Genomic DNA, 16256 nt, shown 5'->3' with positions numbered 1-16256 from the left:
AAATTTTTGGGTTTGCATCTTGCTCTGTAGCTGAGTAATGACAAGAAGTTGTATTTCTTAGGGAAAGGTGGGGTTGTTCTGTTATAGCTTTAATAATTGGAGGTACTTTATATAGTACTTAAAATTATGATAAGTTATTATAACATATTAGTTACGGAGGTACTTTATATAGTACTTAAAATTATGATAAGTTATTATAACATATTAGTTACTGATAATGGTTTTTATAATCTTGATTACCAAATCTACCTCTTTCTTTTTGTTATTGCTTTTGAGAGTGTTTAATTTTATTAAGACTAGTTTTGCTACATTTAGTAGGTAAGATAATTCCTGCACTCTAGACTTGTCCAGTTTTTACCTGGAAACTAGGAAACATGAATTTTAATGAAATTTATGAAAGTTTGCGTACTTGATGCTTTAAGATTATTTAATATATTTACTTTCAATCTGTTTAGAGTAAATCTGTATGTAATTCTCTTTTTCCTACAAATGGAAAAAGCTTCCCTTGTTTCTGTTGGAAGCTAGTTTGATTTGGAGTATCTGAATGCTCAGGTGTTTGTTTAAAAGAAGAAAAAAGAAAAGGGGGTAAAATCTGCAAGCGTTATTTTGTAGTGTAGCTCTTAGTTCTTGTTTGTATAGCTGTAGTTGTTGTGAGCCTTTTGTTAGAAGTGGTTGAAGTGTTCACTCCCTCTGATAGAAGAAAGGAGGAAAATATAATAGGAAAGGAAATCCTTTTTGTAGCAAAATCATATTTATTTTGAGTAGCTGTTTGGATATATTAATTTTTTAAAATTAATTTTAAATTACTCAGTGATCCCCTTTTTCTTTGTCCTAAAGGTTCCATATTTCTTGTAGAATTTTAAAATAACCTTTTCTAATGAGGATGTCTGATATTCTTACTGTAAAAGATGAAACTGATACAATGAAGGGTTCAGAAGCTGAATTTGAAGATACAGACCCAGTTGAAAACCTTATAAAATCAGGAAGTCAGGAGCAGATTCAAGCTGAAAAGGATGAAAATTGTCCTGATGGCAAAAACAACATGCCGGTAAGAAGCTGTTCACTTTATTTTTCACTAGTGCATCATGTTAAATAAGTCTGGGTTTTGTTCTTTTTCCTTATCCTTTTGCATGTTTCTTTGGTTCAGGTGGGAAAAACTTGACTGTTCGGGAAGCAAGGAGGATGATTATTGCTTCCCTTCTTTGTCCCATTTCTCTGGTCATATTAATTTAAGTATGGGAGTCAGTAATTTTTGATTGTGTGAAGTAGGTGAGTGGCTTTCATGGGAATCAACTATTTTGTCCACATTTGTAGTTTTTTGAGTGCGTATATGAAGTTGAGTCTTTTCATTGTAGTAGAACAGGGGAAAAAACTTGGCACTTGAGCTGTGTTTTGCTGTTGCTAAATACTGACTGAGTTTCAGAGACTGGACTGTGTTAGGAATACACTGTATGGTAATAGTGTGTTTTGATCAAGACATGAAAATGTTGAGTGGTGCTTGTATGAACAGAGCACTGCGGCACAGCTCAGTATGCCTGCCCTGAGGAAGGGTGACCAGTCTAGGGCTCCCGAGCTGTGTGCAACTTACAGGAGGCTCAGGTGTAACTTTGACAGCAGAGCTGCACTGCATAAGGCTGAAGTAATCAGAGGTAGGTAATCCAAGTCCCCAGGTGTCAGAGGAATCAAGATAGCAGAGCTCCTGACGCCAGGAGGTCCAGGTCTTGCCCTAGCCACCAGCAGAAGGTCCACCCTCTTTCTCCCTACATCAATGGTAGAGTAAGCTGGTGAGCTGTCATCCCATCTTGGCTGCCAGCCAGTACTCCCACTGGCTTCCCTTTTCCTCTGTTCCTCAAGTCTTGACAATGTTGGTAGGTGATTTATGAGGTAGGAGAGCTTAGGCAGCCCTCATGCGAAGACTGAAAAGTTGATGCATAAAAATGAGCAGCCTTTGCAAGGTGGGAGATGTACCTTTAAAGAAACTGTGGCATCAAATCTCAAGTGAGAAGAGAGGGAATGTGAAAACATCCTGTGTTAAAAGGATGGGTTAAGAATTTATGGCAAAGCATTTAATACCTCTAAGGCTTAGTTGTGCAATTGGTGTTTATGCTCAAGAGTCCTGAAAGACTCTTGGCTGGGGCTGCCCACTTGATCATTGAAGCCTGTAAGTGCCTTAGACAAGGTGAGGCATTAATGAAAGCAACTGAGATTTTCTGGCATAATGCAGAAAATGGGGCAAATTTCAAAGAGAAAACAGAAGCTTGTGTTTGACAAAAACTAGTTTTCTATAGGAATTTTGTGTCTGGGTTAATAATAAAATATTTTGTGATAAAAATCCTGATTGGAACATGGAGTATAGTAGTATTCTCTGTGGGTTGCAAAAACAGGACAGTACCTTATTAGATTCTTCTTACTGAGAATTGAGTAAAAAGTTCTTTTGGGAGTAATTTTGTTCATGACTAACAACTCAGTACTCCACCAAGTGAAGTAAGCTCTATCTGCTATGTTAAATTGCTTCCAATTAAATCTTGTAGACTACTGTAATAACAACGGTTTTACACTTCAGTATCTGCTGGCTTTATTAAGGTTGGCATCAGTGTAAATACATAATTTTATTGAAAAAACAAGTGCTTAAAATGAAATAACTTCTCTTGCAACATAGGAGAAATAACTGCTACTGAAAGCTGGTAGATGTTATAGCGGGGCTGTTTGTTTGTTTGTTTGTTTTTAATCAATGGAATATCCCAGTAGTAAGCCTTAAAAATTAATTCAAGATTTATTTTTTTTCATACAGTTTAGTAACTTGGAAGAATCTCATTCACATTTTCTCATTCAACAGATTTTAGTGTGGAAACTTACATGAGACTCAAGTGGCAAATCTGCTTTCCTGCAGCCAAGTGTTTCTGTATAGTCAGACCTAGCCTAGAGCAGTGGATCTGTTGATGGCTGAGGGGGTTAGTTGCTTTGTTTCGTTCTTGTACAGAAGTAATAGCTGATGGCTGAAATAATTATCTAGCATATGCACAATGAACTGAACAACTGTGTAATGAAGGCTGTTTGATACAGACATCTTTGCTGTCATTTTTGTTTAGTGTTGATGTGTTCAGGAGTCTCAATCGTTGCTGTTACATGAGTAGTGTAATTAAAAATTTCGTAGGCAGTGTGTTGATTTCTAGAGTGGTAGGAAGACAATTACAAAGGGGAACCTTGCTAATGTAAGCCCTTTGCAGCAATTCACGTCAGTAAAAGTTAATGTCACTTGCACTGTGGTAACTGCTAGTGTAAGTACAAATATATATTTGAGACTTTTTCACTGAATGCATGTCTTATGCTGAAATGTAAAACAAAAATTTATAAATATTATCTCTACCTGGGAATGGTAGAGTAGCCAGCAAGTCTTAAACTAATGGATTATTAAGTGGTTTGACTAGTAAAATTTCACTGGGTGTGCTACTTACTCATTAATTGCAGGTTTAATGTTACTTTAGTGGTGGAAAAAAAACCTAAAGGATTTGCTGAGAAGTATTAGAGAAGATCAGAAGCTTACTGGAATTTGTTGATTTCTGTTAACTAATTGAGTTTATCACAGGTGGGTGGGGGTTTTATGGGGTTTGGTTTTGGCTTTCCTAGCTAGTAGCTAACTGCTTGATAGGTTTCATACCTATTAGCAAACTACAGTAATATTCCTGAGTATTGTTATCACTTGGTTTCTAATTTATTTACAGCCAAGTAAGAAACTGGCTATGATCTTTCCTCTGTCTAAACCTGTCATACTCTGGTATGTTTCTGGATCTTCACAGTTTCAGAAACTGGTGATTGTATTTTAAAATCTATCTGTGGCTCTACATTCTACATTATCTTGAAATGCTGTGCATTTGTAACCTATTTGCTGCTGCATACACTGTTGGAGGTACAGTGTGAAGGAGAAAAATATCTTGGAGTACATGGCTAGCACTGTCAACTTCTTTAAGTGATACAAGAGTAGGATAGTTGATACAGAGATTATTAGGGAAGATTTTTTAATTGCATATCTTGAAGTGACCAAGTGGCATTTAAATATGGCAGGAAATAAGAGGCATTTTATGAAAGGTACTTTTATAGAAGTCAGATGCGTGTTGTAATCAAAAAGGTTTGCTTCATCAGTCTCTGTTGTCTACCACCTGTTAATCTTACCCAGGTCAGGTGAGAAAATACTAATTCTGGAATTAGGTAGAAGTTTGTTGCCTTGGTCACTGGGTGGTGGGACAGGCAATACTTCTGCTGTAAGAGCTGCTGTTACAGAGTTAACATGCCAGGAAATATTGACAAAAATTTGAATTAACAGCCTATGTTTATGTTTCAGGATAGTACCCTTATTCACAATTAGGAAGTTGGCTTTGGTGTTGGTTTTTTAAACAAAAATATATTTTAAAATTTCTATAACAATTCACGTTGGCTGATGTGTAATCCAGGAAAGGAGATTTGTTCTTATTCTCCAGCCCATGTGTTATGGAGGTTGGGGGGAAGAAGAATGTTAGTCTAAAATACTGTCATCTCTGCACTGAAAAATAACCATTAATAAGTAGATCATAAGATCCTTGATGGGATGATGACAAAGAAAGAAAGCTGCGTATCACTACGTATCAGTAAAAGAACTTTCAAGCTGGGGAGAGTAAAACCAAAATGCCACCACCAAAAAAAGCCTCATGGAAGGATGGAGGCAGATGCAGGAATGCATCGGTTGTTTGCATCCACCGTATGATATGAGCAAGGCAAACGTTGTATGAAGTGAGTGCAATTCTGTTTTAGATTTGTGCAATATATGCAGATATCCTTGTCCTTTGGAGGAATTATTTTTTTTTACTGAGCAACAAGTTGTCTCTTTCCCCAAGTTTCTCCCCTCCCCGTTAGCATAAACCTTCATTTTATCTCTCTGTTCCACAGCTCGAGTTCTCTGAAGACTTCTTTTGCCCCCTCCCCAGCTGTTTTGGTAAATCCTTGTCAGGATTTACCTGTCTTTGTCTCTAAAATGTGTGACTTAATGCTTTTTAATAGATAAATGATCAGGCAAATTCTGTTTAGTTACTTTAGAACTGTTGAAAATGCCTGTGTCTGATGGTGAAACTATTTTTCCATCAGTCATCCTCAACTACATCATGGAAAATTGCTGTCACTGCTCACGAACACAGGACATTGAGTAACCATAGACCATGCTGTTTTTTCAGTATTAGGAAGCTATCTATGGTTGTTAGGACTCAAGCCCTTGTCTGCTTTGAAAATTGGGACTTAATTTAGTAGAAAGGTAGAAAATTGAATGTCCTTAGAACATTCTTTGTTCAGGTGTGTCATGTCATGCCTGTCCTCTGAAATGTCTAAACAGCACTTCAGAAATACAGTACCTTCTCACACAACCTCTCACGCTTCTGAGTTTGCCATCTTGTGCCTGACCTGCTTTTATCCAGCTTCTTCACACAGCATGGTGATGGTAGAGGAGAGTTGTAACAGCTCCAGATCTTTGTTTAATATACATGATCTGTGGAGGAGATTAGGGAAAAAAACCAACAGTAAAATACTCCTACTGAAAGCCTGAATATGATGATTTGTGTTTGATAAACCATCTTAATTCCTTTTTTTATTTTGTACTTGGAAATTAAACACAGTTACAGCTGGATGAGGGGGGGATTGTATTTTAGGTTTTGACTTCCTTAAAGTCATGCAGGGAAGTAAGGAATCCATGCCTAAGGTTTTAGAAGTTGTTTCTAGATAACAAGTCTTCATATGACGGTTGGCATGATACTTAGGTAGCTTTGAGGTTTGTGTGATTTCAGTCAAGGGAGAATCTCCCTCCTACGGTGACCCCCCAGCTCTCCTCAGTGTTACTGTCAGATGCTCATGAAATAGAGCTCCATGGTATTAAAATACCTCAGTTTTACAGCCCTGAATACATTATATTGCTTTGATTAACTTATTCCTCATATATTGCAAACATCTATCTTAAAAATATATATTTATATATTTAAACTGCAGCGTAATAGACAGTGTCACTTGGGTTGGCTTTCCAACCTGGAAGCAGAACTGTGATTCCGCAAGCAAAATGTAAGATGAGCTACAACATGCACAAAACATTTAAAGGAATGGATCATCAAACTTGTCCTGTTTTGATTGAAATCTGGAACCCACATTTGTTCTGAACATTCTTACAAATAATTCAAATTTTTTTACTAGATAATTTCAAGATCTCAAATTTTGAAGCCTTTGCTTCACTTTATCTCGCATGAACAAACATACTTAGATTTTGGCTGCAATGGGTTCCTGAGACTCTACTGAGGTAAGGTGAGAAAGAGAAGTGCTTTGTACAGATATTAGTTACATTGAATTATTATACTGTTGCTGGGAAGCAGGAACCGTCTCTTACCTGTTTTTATTTTGTAAATCACTCTTAAAATAATTGATTCTTGTCTTTGGTAAATTATGTGTAAAGTTTTGGTTAATAGTATCAGAAATGGTTTGGTTCAAAATGTCTTATGTCCTGTAGAGTGAAGTTGATTTCCCCCGACCCCACCAATGGTGGGTTTGGATGTTTGCTTCTGCATAGTCTTTTCAGATACCTACTGGCTTCACAGCTTCCAAAATTTTGCAAAAGTTAAACAACTACCCAAGTGTAGGTTTTTTTGCCTGTTGTTTTGACAGTGAGCTGAGGGCTCCAGTGCTGATTTGGTTTTAAGTTTACACCATTTGATTTGAACCCACCTAAGATAATTGATGCTGCAGTAATAGATATGAGGCTGGGAAACCATCCAGTTCTTGAAAATTTAGTAGCTTGGGATAATAGAAGCTTTGCCAGGGATATGCAGAGTACCAGCTTTCAATATGCAATATATGCTTTCAGCATAGCTGATAGAAAGAAAAAAGTATTTTGCAGGTACCAGCAAAGCTTGAAAGTCTCTGTATTATTCCAGGTATGAGAACATTTGAACTGTCTTTGCTGCTCAAAATCTCAGCAAGCTTCCTTTAAAAAACTGATGATGAATTTGAGTTAGTTTTCAGTGCTGCTATTTAAAATCCTGTTGTATAGTGAAAAGAGCTTAAATGAGCTCCCCTTCTGTGCACTTCAGCTGAGCTGGCACAACATCCAAAAAAGACATTTGGGACTCGAGGAAAATGAGAGCGAGTGAGCAGAGGTTCTGCCTTTGTGTGACAGAGCCCTTTACTCTAGGATAGGTGTTCTTTTTAGCAATATGTATGTCCTGCTGAGAAATTCAGGCACCTGATAGGCATCTGCTCCTAAGGGAGGGCTGTCTTCATGTAGTTTTCAGTCGTAGAATCAGAATGGTTTGGAAAGGACCTTAAAGATCATCTAGATCCACCCCCCTGCATACAGATTTTTTTGTTAGTTTCCCCCTGAAAGGATACCCCTTTCTTAAAGGAGGAAATATTGCCCATTAAACAACGTTTGAAATTACAGTACCGGTGTTACTTTTTCCTTACAAATATTATACCTATGCTCAGTAAAACCAGTTCTGTTGAAAGGCTTATCTATTCATCAGTTTTATTTCTACAGTGAAACCAGGACAAATTGTTATGTCACTGTAAGTGCTTCTATTTCTGTGTAACTGCCACAGAGGGTTAAGTTAGTTTTAAGTATGCAGTTACTTAAAAACTTGATTCAAATGTACCTTTCAGTCATGCTTAGTGCAGCAAAATTCTGGTAATGCCTTTTTTTTTAAAGAAACAATAGTTATAGAAGAAGGGATATGGGAAGAGAAAGAGCAAACTAATGCATAATAAGTTACTAAATTAAATTTAAAAAATTGACAAATAGCCAATTCTAAAGTCTACTTTCATGCTTCTGGATGAAAAAAAAAAAACAAACGTATGTTTTATGGGTTCCCCTCAGAGAGGCAATGCTTTTTTTCTTTTATATAATTTTTCTTGGTAGCTTTCAGGAATAGGAAGAAAAAATGTAAAAAACCATGCCAAGTTGCCAAGGAAATTAGGACACAAGAATTTAAAATGTAGGAGACAGCTGAGAGAGTAAACTGCTTATATCTTACTGAACAAGAATATTGCTTTCTGTTAAATTCCTGTAATATGTTTTTTATAAATGAAGAAGAGAAATCAAGGACAAGCACAATGAAAATGGGAGAGCATATAATCCTTCAGCCAAAAGCACCTGCTGTTCCTTTCACAGATTTGACCATCATGTCAGTAATAACCATTAAAACTTTCTCCTGTACAGAGTTTTGCATTAATAAAATTGTACTCTTGAGTTTAATATCAACCTTTTCTGTTGTGCCTATCATTCAGCGGCCAGTGCAGTCTTTTGGACAGACAGCAAAAAGGTCAAAGGTACAGTAGACTTGTGTGCTGGCATGCTAAGGAAGCCCTTCATGCTTGATGAAGCTTTGTTACTTTGTGAAAAGTGCCTTTAGTTTTATTTTTTGGCATTGAAGCTTTGTTTTATTCTGTTGATTTTTTTGTCTTGCCTAGTTGTCTGCTTTTGTGGTTTGCCTTTATATTTTTGGTGGCTTTTTATTGTTATGGAGAGAAACACTTTCCCAAAGATTTTTATTTACTTTTCGTTAGATGTGCTCTATTGTGCTGACAGTGCCTTCAAAAAGCTGCAATTGCTTGGGTATTTTCTTCCTAAAGGAGATAATTTATTCTATTGAAAATATTAAAAAATGCAGCATTCAGCCATTTTGTTTTACATAAAATGAAAGGGGAAAATGACAGCTTATGGTTTATTTATCTAATTTTTGATAAGCCATATTTTTACATACTTTCCTTTAGTCAAACACAAAGTTAAAGTTAGTTCGGAGCCTTGCTGTATGTGAAGAATATCCACCACCTCCTACAGCTGAAATATCACAGGACCTCCAGGTAAAAATCACGTTACTGAAGTATCTGAAGCAATTTGAAGTAACTTATTGTTCAAGAGTCAATATTTTGGGTACTCTTTTAATATGCAGACACAGTATGATTTTAATCTTTTTTCTAATACAGCTTTAATTGAGCTGACAACATTAGATGAAGAATTTGCTGCTTTGTTTTTCTGAACTATAATGGTTGATAACTGGGCAACAGGAAGAGGGATTTTGTTGTTTTAACTTTCTAGTGTTACAGTGCAGTTGAGGCAGTCTTAAACTTTTTAACTGCTGTCTGCCATCAGTAAAACAAAGATGTTGATTAATATGCAGCTTAATTTATTGGCTTTTTATATTTAGAAAATGTAAACAATCGTAAGTTGGTGTGTTTTAACTGAATTCTTGCGTATTAGTAATAAGTGCTGGTAGTTCTGTTAGCACATGCCTGAGGTATGTCTGAAGACTAATCTGTTAAGATGATAAAACACAGCTAAAGAAGTTCCTAAATGCTGGGAAAAATATGTAAAAATACTTAAAAGAATTTAAAACAAAACCTAGTGTTCCTGTGTTTTTTCAGTCACTGGGTCTAATTACATATGTTAGGATTTTAAAAACCTTCAGTGCTATGCAGCACCATGTATTTAATGGTTTAAAGTCAGACACTTATAATAAGCATTCTCTGCAAATGGCATTTGTTACTGTGTCCTCTGGGAATCTATCCTTAGCTGCAAGGTACTTCTTAAAAGGAAGTATTGCAGTAGTAGAAGAGATGTAAAAGCCAGTCCTACAGGGTGAATTTGTGTTACAACCTAAGTTAATACGGAAGGAATACCGTAGACCAGATTGTAGATTAAGAAACAAAACTGAAACTGTGAGTTTTCCTTAGAAACAGTTATCTAGAAAAAATGGGTTATGAATCCCAATAACTGTGCAAATGATGGAAAGAATAAATTTAATTCCTCTCTGTAGACTGAAGAAATACATGTTGAAAGAGAAGAGTTAGAAGTAGGAATTTGTTACAAGTTCTGATACTGGAGTGTACATCCTATGGGGCACTGATGGGTCTTCCATGAGCCTCTGTAACAACTCAACAGGCAATTTCTACACCTACTTTGCTTTCTTTCTTAAAGAATTTTTGAGAATGGCATGGAAGATATATTCTGTAAGCACCTATCAGCTGCTGGCTGCGTCAAGCCCTGCACTTAGAAGCATTAATTGTGCTTGGGATGTGTGGGAGGTCCAGTGGCCTGTCTTGCACAGCCCTCTGGCTGTCATGGCTTCCCCTTGCCGGAAAAGTCATTGCTCTGCTGTCTCAGTGATTGCAACTGACAAATAGCTTCCAGTTTTGTCTTCATACTTAAAATGGATTTTAGTAGTTAGGAAGAATGAAATTGTTGCCAATTGGAAGAATCCAATTTTTAATGATTAGTAAGTGTTTGCCTCAATAGGATTAAAAATAAACTTACTTGCCTAGGAACTGGTGTGGGACAACTCTGTGGTCTTGCCTGTGACTGTCAGCCACCCCTTCCACACCAGTGTGTACAGCAGCTCTTAGCAAGGTAAAACTTGGGGCTTGTGCAGGTGTAGAAGGCACTTAGCAAGTCTCTGCTGCCACCGCTGGCAGCTTCTTCTCAGAAGGCTGCAAGAGAGGTTGACAGACCAGACAGTGTCACACAGATCAGTTTGTCTAATATGCTTGTTTTCTTGAGGAATTGCAACATGAAAAAAGATACTGTTCCTTACTGAAAAGCCTAAGCAAAAGCTTACAGATTTTTAAGCCTTGATTACTAAAAACCACTGGCAGCTCTTTACTAAAAGGTGCTATGAAAGTTATCGATTTATCACAGAAGGAGGAAAGTAACTGATTTATTTGATATTTTATCTTTGTAAATACACTAACTATATTCTCCTGCCTTTCTTTGTGTAAAAGTTGGGTGCTAGAGTTGTTCTGATCCTGTATGCTCTAATACAAAGTACTGACAATAGCAAAGGATGCTCCATTCCAACTCTTTAAGGAAGGGCTGTTTCCACATGCATGACTGTTATTATGGGTAATGAGTAAACCTTCACAAGATGGATTTATTTATTTTTTTGGCAACATAAAACAACACAAAGGAGGAGGAGTGGAGGGAGAAGGCCAGGTTTTGTAATGTTAGTTTATACTAACTTGTGTAAATTCAGGTGATTGTTGGTTTTAGAGATGGCTGGTCAAAAGCCAGGACCCCAGGACTTAGGGCCTTTGAGTAATATTCTGTAATGCTTCCTGGCTCCTGCCTTTTTCTCAAGTGTTTTAAGCTGGAGAAGTTGATTGGATTTTTATGGGGTTTGGGAGGGGGGGAGGGTGCTTTTTGTTTGGCTTTTCCTTGTTTAATCGGCATTTGGTGACAATTTCTGCTGCTACAATGAGGACTTCAGAGAGTGATCTGAGTTAGAGTGAGGAGTCTGTTAAATCAGCATGCCAGCAGAGACCCACTACAAACAGAGTGGGATTAAAAGAATTTCAGGGGAATAGAAGCTGAAAGATTTTTCAGCAGCTTTCCAGTCAAGTAGGTCATATTTAATTAGATGCTGCAGTTTTTATAGCATGAAATCTCACAAGAAAGTGCCCTTTGATACACAGTTCTGTTGTATCACACTTTGAAGTAGAATTGGTGGTAGTAGAAGAACTGGCTGTTCAGATGCATATTCCCTTTTTAGCTCTCGTTGGGGAGAGAGGTATGAAAATGAGTACTTTCTGAAATAATTTGACTAAACTATTGCTGTATGCTTTTACTTTGAGTGTAGAGTATGTATGTAGTCAACCGATTTTCTAGTGAAGGGAAATCAGGCTATGAAAATCTCCTTAGTTAACTGAATAACATTGGTGGATCCAATTGAGAAATTATTTCTTAGTAAGACAAAAACCATGATTGTTTCCTTGTCAACTGTTATGCAGCTGCCAGGTGAACAGTAGGTGTAATGCACTTTGTGGTGATAAATGAACTGCTCTTTGAATTATATTCAGGTTTTATGAGGTGAGGAATGCAAAGATTTGGTTTGGATTCTTTAAGGTTTGTAGCCCAATGGATTCTCAAGACTAGGAAAGAATTATACAAAAGAGTTCATTATTGGTAATGATTTTTTATCAGACTTAGGCATACATAGTGTCATGGAAACGGAGGAGTCTTCACACTTGTAATGCTGTTTTGCAGGATGTATGTGTATTAAGTTTAATTAGAACATTTAATGTGGGGGAAAAAATAATAATGAAAGAGAGCTGATAAAACTGTTAACTGATTTTTTTTTTTCCCTTCATTTCAAAAACCTGTTATTCCAAAAATGCATACTGAAATAATTTTTTAACCATGTAACCTCACGGGTGTGGGGTTCCCATTGCCCGGCTCTGAAGGAGCCAAGGCAGGGGGAGCAGTTTGTGCTGTGGCAGGGAGGAGCATTACTGCAGGTTGTGCAAGGATACGTTTGCATGTGAAACAGTCTTTAGCCTGGGTGAATCCTGGCTATATTTAACTCTGGCCAGCTTACATGAGTCAGATCAAGTCTATGGAACGACATGTGAGGAGAAGCTTAGAGCAGGTGCCTGTCTATGGGTAAGAATGGATTTGAAGGAAGAGTGAGAACTTTGGTGGAAAGGATTGGGTGCAGGACAGAAGAGTGATAGGCAAGAATGGATGAGGATGTGTTCTTTGGGTTGGGAAGGATCAGATGTTCTTGGTAACAGCATCAACTCAGTTGGCATCTGGCAAGCAAAACCAACATTTGAGGGAGTTAAAAGGTAATAGGGGAGTCTTGCTCTTACACAACTTTGCCTTTCCTCCTCTTGGAGTCATTCAGACACATAGGGTGTCTATTTTGCCCTACCTGCTCTGTTTTTGCTGTCTGAAATATGTTAGTCTTCACTGACAATCTTGTTAAAAGTAAAGAAGCACGAAAAATTAGTTTTCCACTATTCAGGGGACCGTTATGTCACTGTAATTTCAAAGGGAAACTTTTTTTTGCTGTATTTGGGAAACAAGTTTTATGATACTTCACCTACTTGTATAAAAACACGGATTTTGAGATGATTGCACACAAAGCCATTGTAACAAAATACACGGAAAGTTAAGAATCTAAGCCTGGATGACAGTAAGGTTTGCAAACTTTCCTTGATATATTGTACTGTAAATATTTTCCTTTTTTGTAGATCTGGGAACACTGGTCTGTCTTGATTTAAAACCTTTGTGTTTGTTTTTTTTCTTCTTTGTCTAAATGGAATTGAAACCTGAAACAAGCTTTATAGTCAAGTATTGTGAAGAATGGGGGGGAAAAGCATTGTGGATGATGCATTACTGAAGTTTAGAAGCTCGGTAAAATTTATACATCTGAAACACTGGTATATTTTTGTATGTATATCAAGGTATTTTGGATTCATTTTGAAATAGCATTTACATTTGGAAGTGTGTGTAAATTCTAAAATGTGTATGGTACTTTCTGTGTCTTCTCTAGTTTCTGATTTGCTGATAAATAATTTTATTTAGTGGTCACGTACTATATGTGGGATCAGAAAACATGAAGGCAGTTATTTTCCTTGATACTTCTTTGTTTTGCAGGTAATATAGTACAAAAGAGTTAATGTGCAGGTATTGTTTGAAATAATTTCCATGATGACAGATTTTTACTTTTGACAGGAGAAAATTCAGATCCAGTTGTCACAGTCTTTTGAAAAAGAGGAAAAGCCTGCAAAAGATGAAACAGAAAAAGAGAAATCCGGTGATAAACTGTCCAGAAAAATGTTATCAAGAGGTTTGCTGTCTGCAATTACGCTTTTGAATGTACTGTGTAGATAAATAATATTTATAGAAAATTCAGCTTGCTTCCAGAACATCATTGCATAAATATTACTTTTTTGCTAGCAAATTAAGCAAGTAGATCAGACATCTCTGAGCTGGAGAATGCACTGGTCCCAGGTGATACAGTGCCTTCCAGGCTTCATCAAGCACTACTCCAGCAAATGCTTTCTCCTGCTTGCCTGTCTAGCTGTGCAGATCAGCACAAGTGCAGCTGTGTTGCCCTCAGTTGTGTCCAAGGGTTCTTTGGAATACTGACTTTTCTAGTCAGTAGAATTTCTCTTATTCCTAAACTTGGCTACAGGTTTTTGTGAAACTTCAGTGAGAATGACAACTACCTTTGTACCTTTCTGATCTTTATTCAATAGAAGTCCATGTTCTTGTTTGTTTATTTTACATTTGATAATATCTAGAATTTTTTCTAACGTTATAGAGCAAGGGTAGAACTATACAAGTAAAAATGACAGGTACTGTGTTTTGACTCTTGGATTCTGCATTGAGGATCCATTCTATCCGCTGAAAATATTTGGTTTTTTAACATGGAATAGAACTGCAAAATTAAAGACCTAAGTGTGTCTGTCCATGTTTCCTAGTGCCTCCTCAAGGTAGAAGACTTTATGCACTTAAACTGGCAAATCATGGTACAACTCCTGCGTTTATTAAAGGATCTGGAATGTTTATCTAAACATCTTAGGTCAACCATTGGGTAGGAAATATCTTTAAAGCTAGAATTCTTTTTGGGAAAGGTAGAACTTGTCTATCTTGTGTCTTTCAATTCTGTAAGGCCTTCATGTGGCATTTGAGTGCATCTTGTCCCAGCTGGCACCTAGGTACTTACAAAATAGAAAAGGACCGGGATGGAGAACTTAAATGTCTTTATAAATCTTAGTCTTTGAAATTATACCTTAAAAAAACTACGGTGTTCTTTCAGAGTGTCATGGGCCCACCAAGCCAGAAAGAGCTCACCCGACACAGAGTTAACTTGCTCAGCTGTTAAAAGTACATGCAAACCTTATAAAATTAAAAAAAAAAAAAGAAAAACCCAACCCCAACCTGGCCACCTTCCCCCCTGCCCCATGCAAAAAACCCCACAAAACGAAAAAATAAAACCAAACCAGAACAACAAATTAACAAAAAAACAATCAACCAAAAAACCAAAACACACCCCCTACAAACAAACAAACCACTCAACTTTTTAAGTAATGATGAGGAGCTGAGAGCAAAGTGACAAAATGCATAAGGTAGAGGAAGCTGTTTTAAATTCATCTAGTACCTCCTCTGGAGGTTAATTACTTCCCAATTTAGCATGTGCCAAAATAGAAAATTATGGAACTTAAGCATCAGTATTAGTAATTATAACAAAATTATTGCTCACTTGCAAATTAAGATAATTACAGTAAATAATTATTCAATATTACAGTTGTTTTAACAGGCATACTTTTTTTTCCCCTTTCCCCTCATCAGATTCAAAAGTAATCCCAAACCATGGATGTTCAGACTTCCTTGGCTTCATTTATACTCTCTCAATAATGTAAGGGCACAACTGATAGCATTATGAGCTCTGCAGGTAGAGAATCCCACTGTCATTCTTCCTTAGGGAACTAGAGAGTCCCTGTCCTCAGGTGTGCTTAGATTTCTCTCCAGGAAAAATGTAGGTCTCATTTTTGAAGACTGGACACACTGGGCACCCAGTTTCACACTATGGCAAGAGGCTTCTCTGCTGGCACTGCTGCTTCTTGTGAAAAAGCCTGCATAGAGTGAGTCTGCACTGAATCTTGCCCCTCTTTGTGCAGTAGTTCCCTCCTTGCTAACAGGAGCTAATTTGCAATGGCTGCTCTCTGTACTGACCACACAAAGACCTGGGACAGCTAGGATCTAGGCATAAGTTTGAGCTGTGCCTAACTTGAGACTAGGCTGACATATAAGTAGTTCTTGGGAAGAAATCTATCTTCAAAAATACAATTAAAACACCTCTACCTTTTGCTTCTACGACCTGGAACTCTGGAAGGTGCTCATCTAAGGGAAGATTTGGTGCTAAATAATTTATTTCAGTGACAGATTTTAGAGAACAAAATGTAGCTTTGAATACTTTTTCACTGAAATGAGAAAGGAGACAAGGTTGTGAGACTTCTTTTTGAAGACTTGCAAACGTTGTTGTGAAAATGAAGTCAAACAAGGATGTTTTAGTATTACAAAATAACATTTGTGAAGCTCAAACCATTGCACTCTGAATGACAGTATTTCTTCAGGCAACATCCTGAAATTCTGTAGATCAGCTGCTGGTCCACAGAAGTGTATACAGGTCTGCAGGGTAGCATGTTGAGAAACCAGGTGACTCAAGGGGAGATACTGTTTCAACATATGCAGCAATATGTTAATAACATGGCAGTGGAACTGAAGGTTTTGCCTCTCTATTATGCTTGCATTAAGGGAATGAGGGAGGTGCTGTTGGGTTGGTTTTTGTTTGTTGGGGTTGGTTTTGGTGTTTTGTTTTTTGTTTGTTGTTTTGTGTGGGGGTTTTTTGTGAGCCTTTTCCCTGGAAAGTGGAAGTGTTTAATTTTGGGAATAACTTGACCAATAGTTTACATAG

The 16256-nt window shown here is 37.1% G+C and overlaps 1 protein-coding gene across 18 annotated transcripts in view; it reads left to right on the top strand.

Moving 5' to 3' along the window:
- Positions 1–16256, top strand: part of R3HDM1 (R3H domain containing 1) — a 77165-nt gene that overhangs the window by 26465 nt on the left and 34444 nt on the right. For 14 of the 18 annotated variants that reach the window (XM_051624259.1, XM_051624250.1, XM_051624257.1 and 11 more), the window contains exons 3-6: positions 838–1048; positions 8284–8325; positions 8770–8859; positions 13508–13622. In XM_051624259.1, the coding sequence (XP_051480219.1) occupies positions 878–1048; positions 8284–8325; positions 8770–8859; positions 13508–13622 (418 nt within the window). In that variant the 5' untranslated portion in view covers positions 838–877. Of the gene's footprint in view, positions 1–837; positions 1049–8283; positions 8326–8769; positions 8860–13507; positions 13623–14389; positions 15424–16256 lie in introns of those variants that run through there. The other 4 variants (XM_051624261.1, XM_051624254.1, XM_051624249.1 and 1 more) reach the window with 3 other exon arrangements.

This window comes from Apus apus, chromosome 6, assembly GCF_020740795.1.
Source record: "Apus apus isolate bApuApu2 chromosome 6, bApuApu2.pri.cur, whole genome shotgun sequence".
Taxonomy (NCBI): domain Eukaryota; kingdom Metazoa; phylum Chordata; class Aves; order Apodiformes; family Apodidae; genus Apus; species Apus apus.
This window is presented reverse-complemented; position numbering and strand designations above follow the sequence as displayed.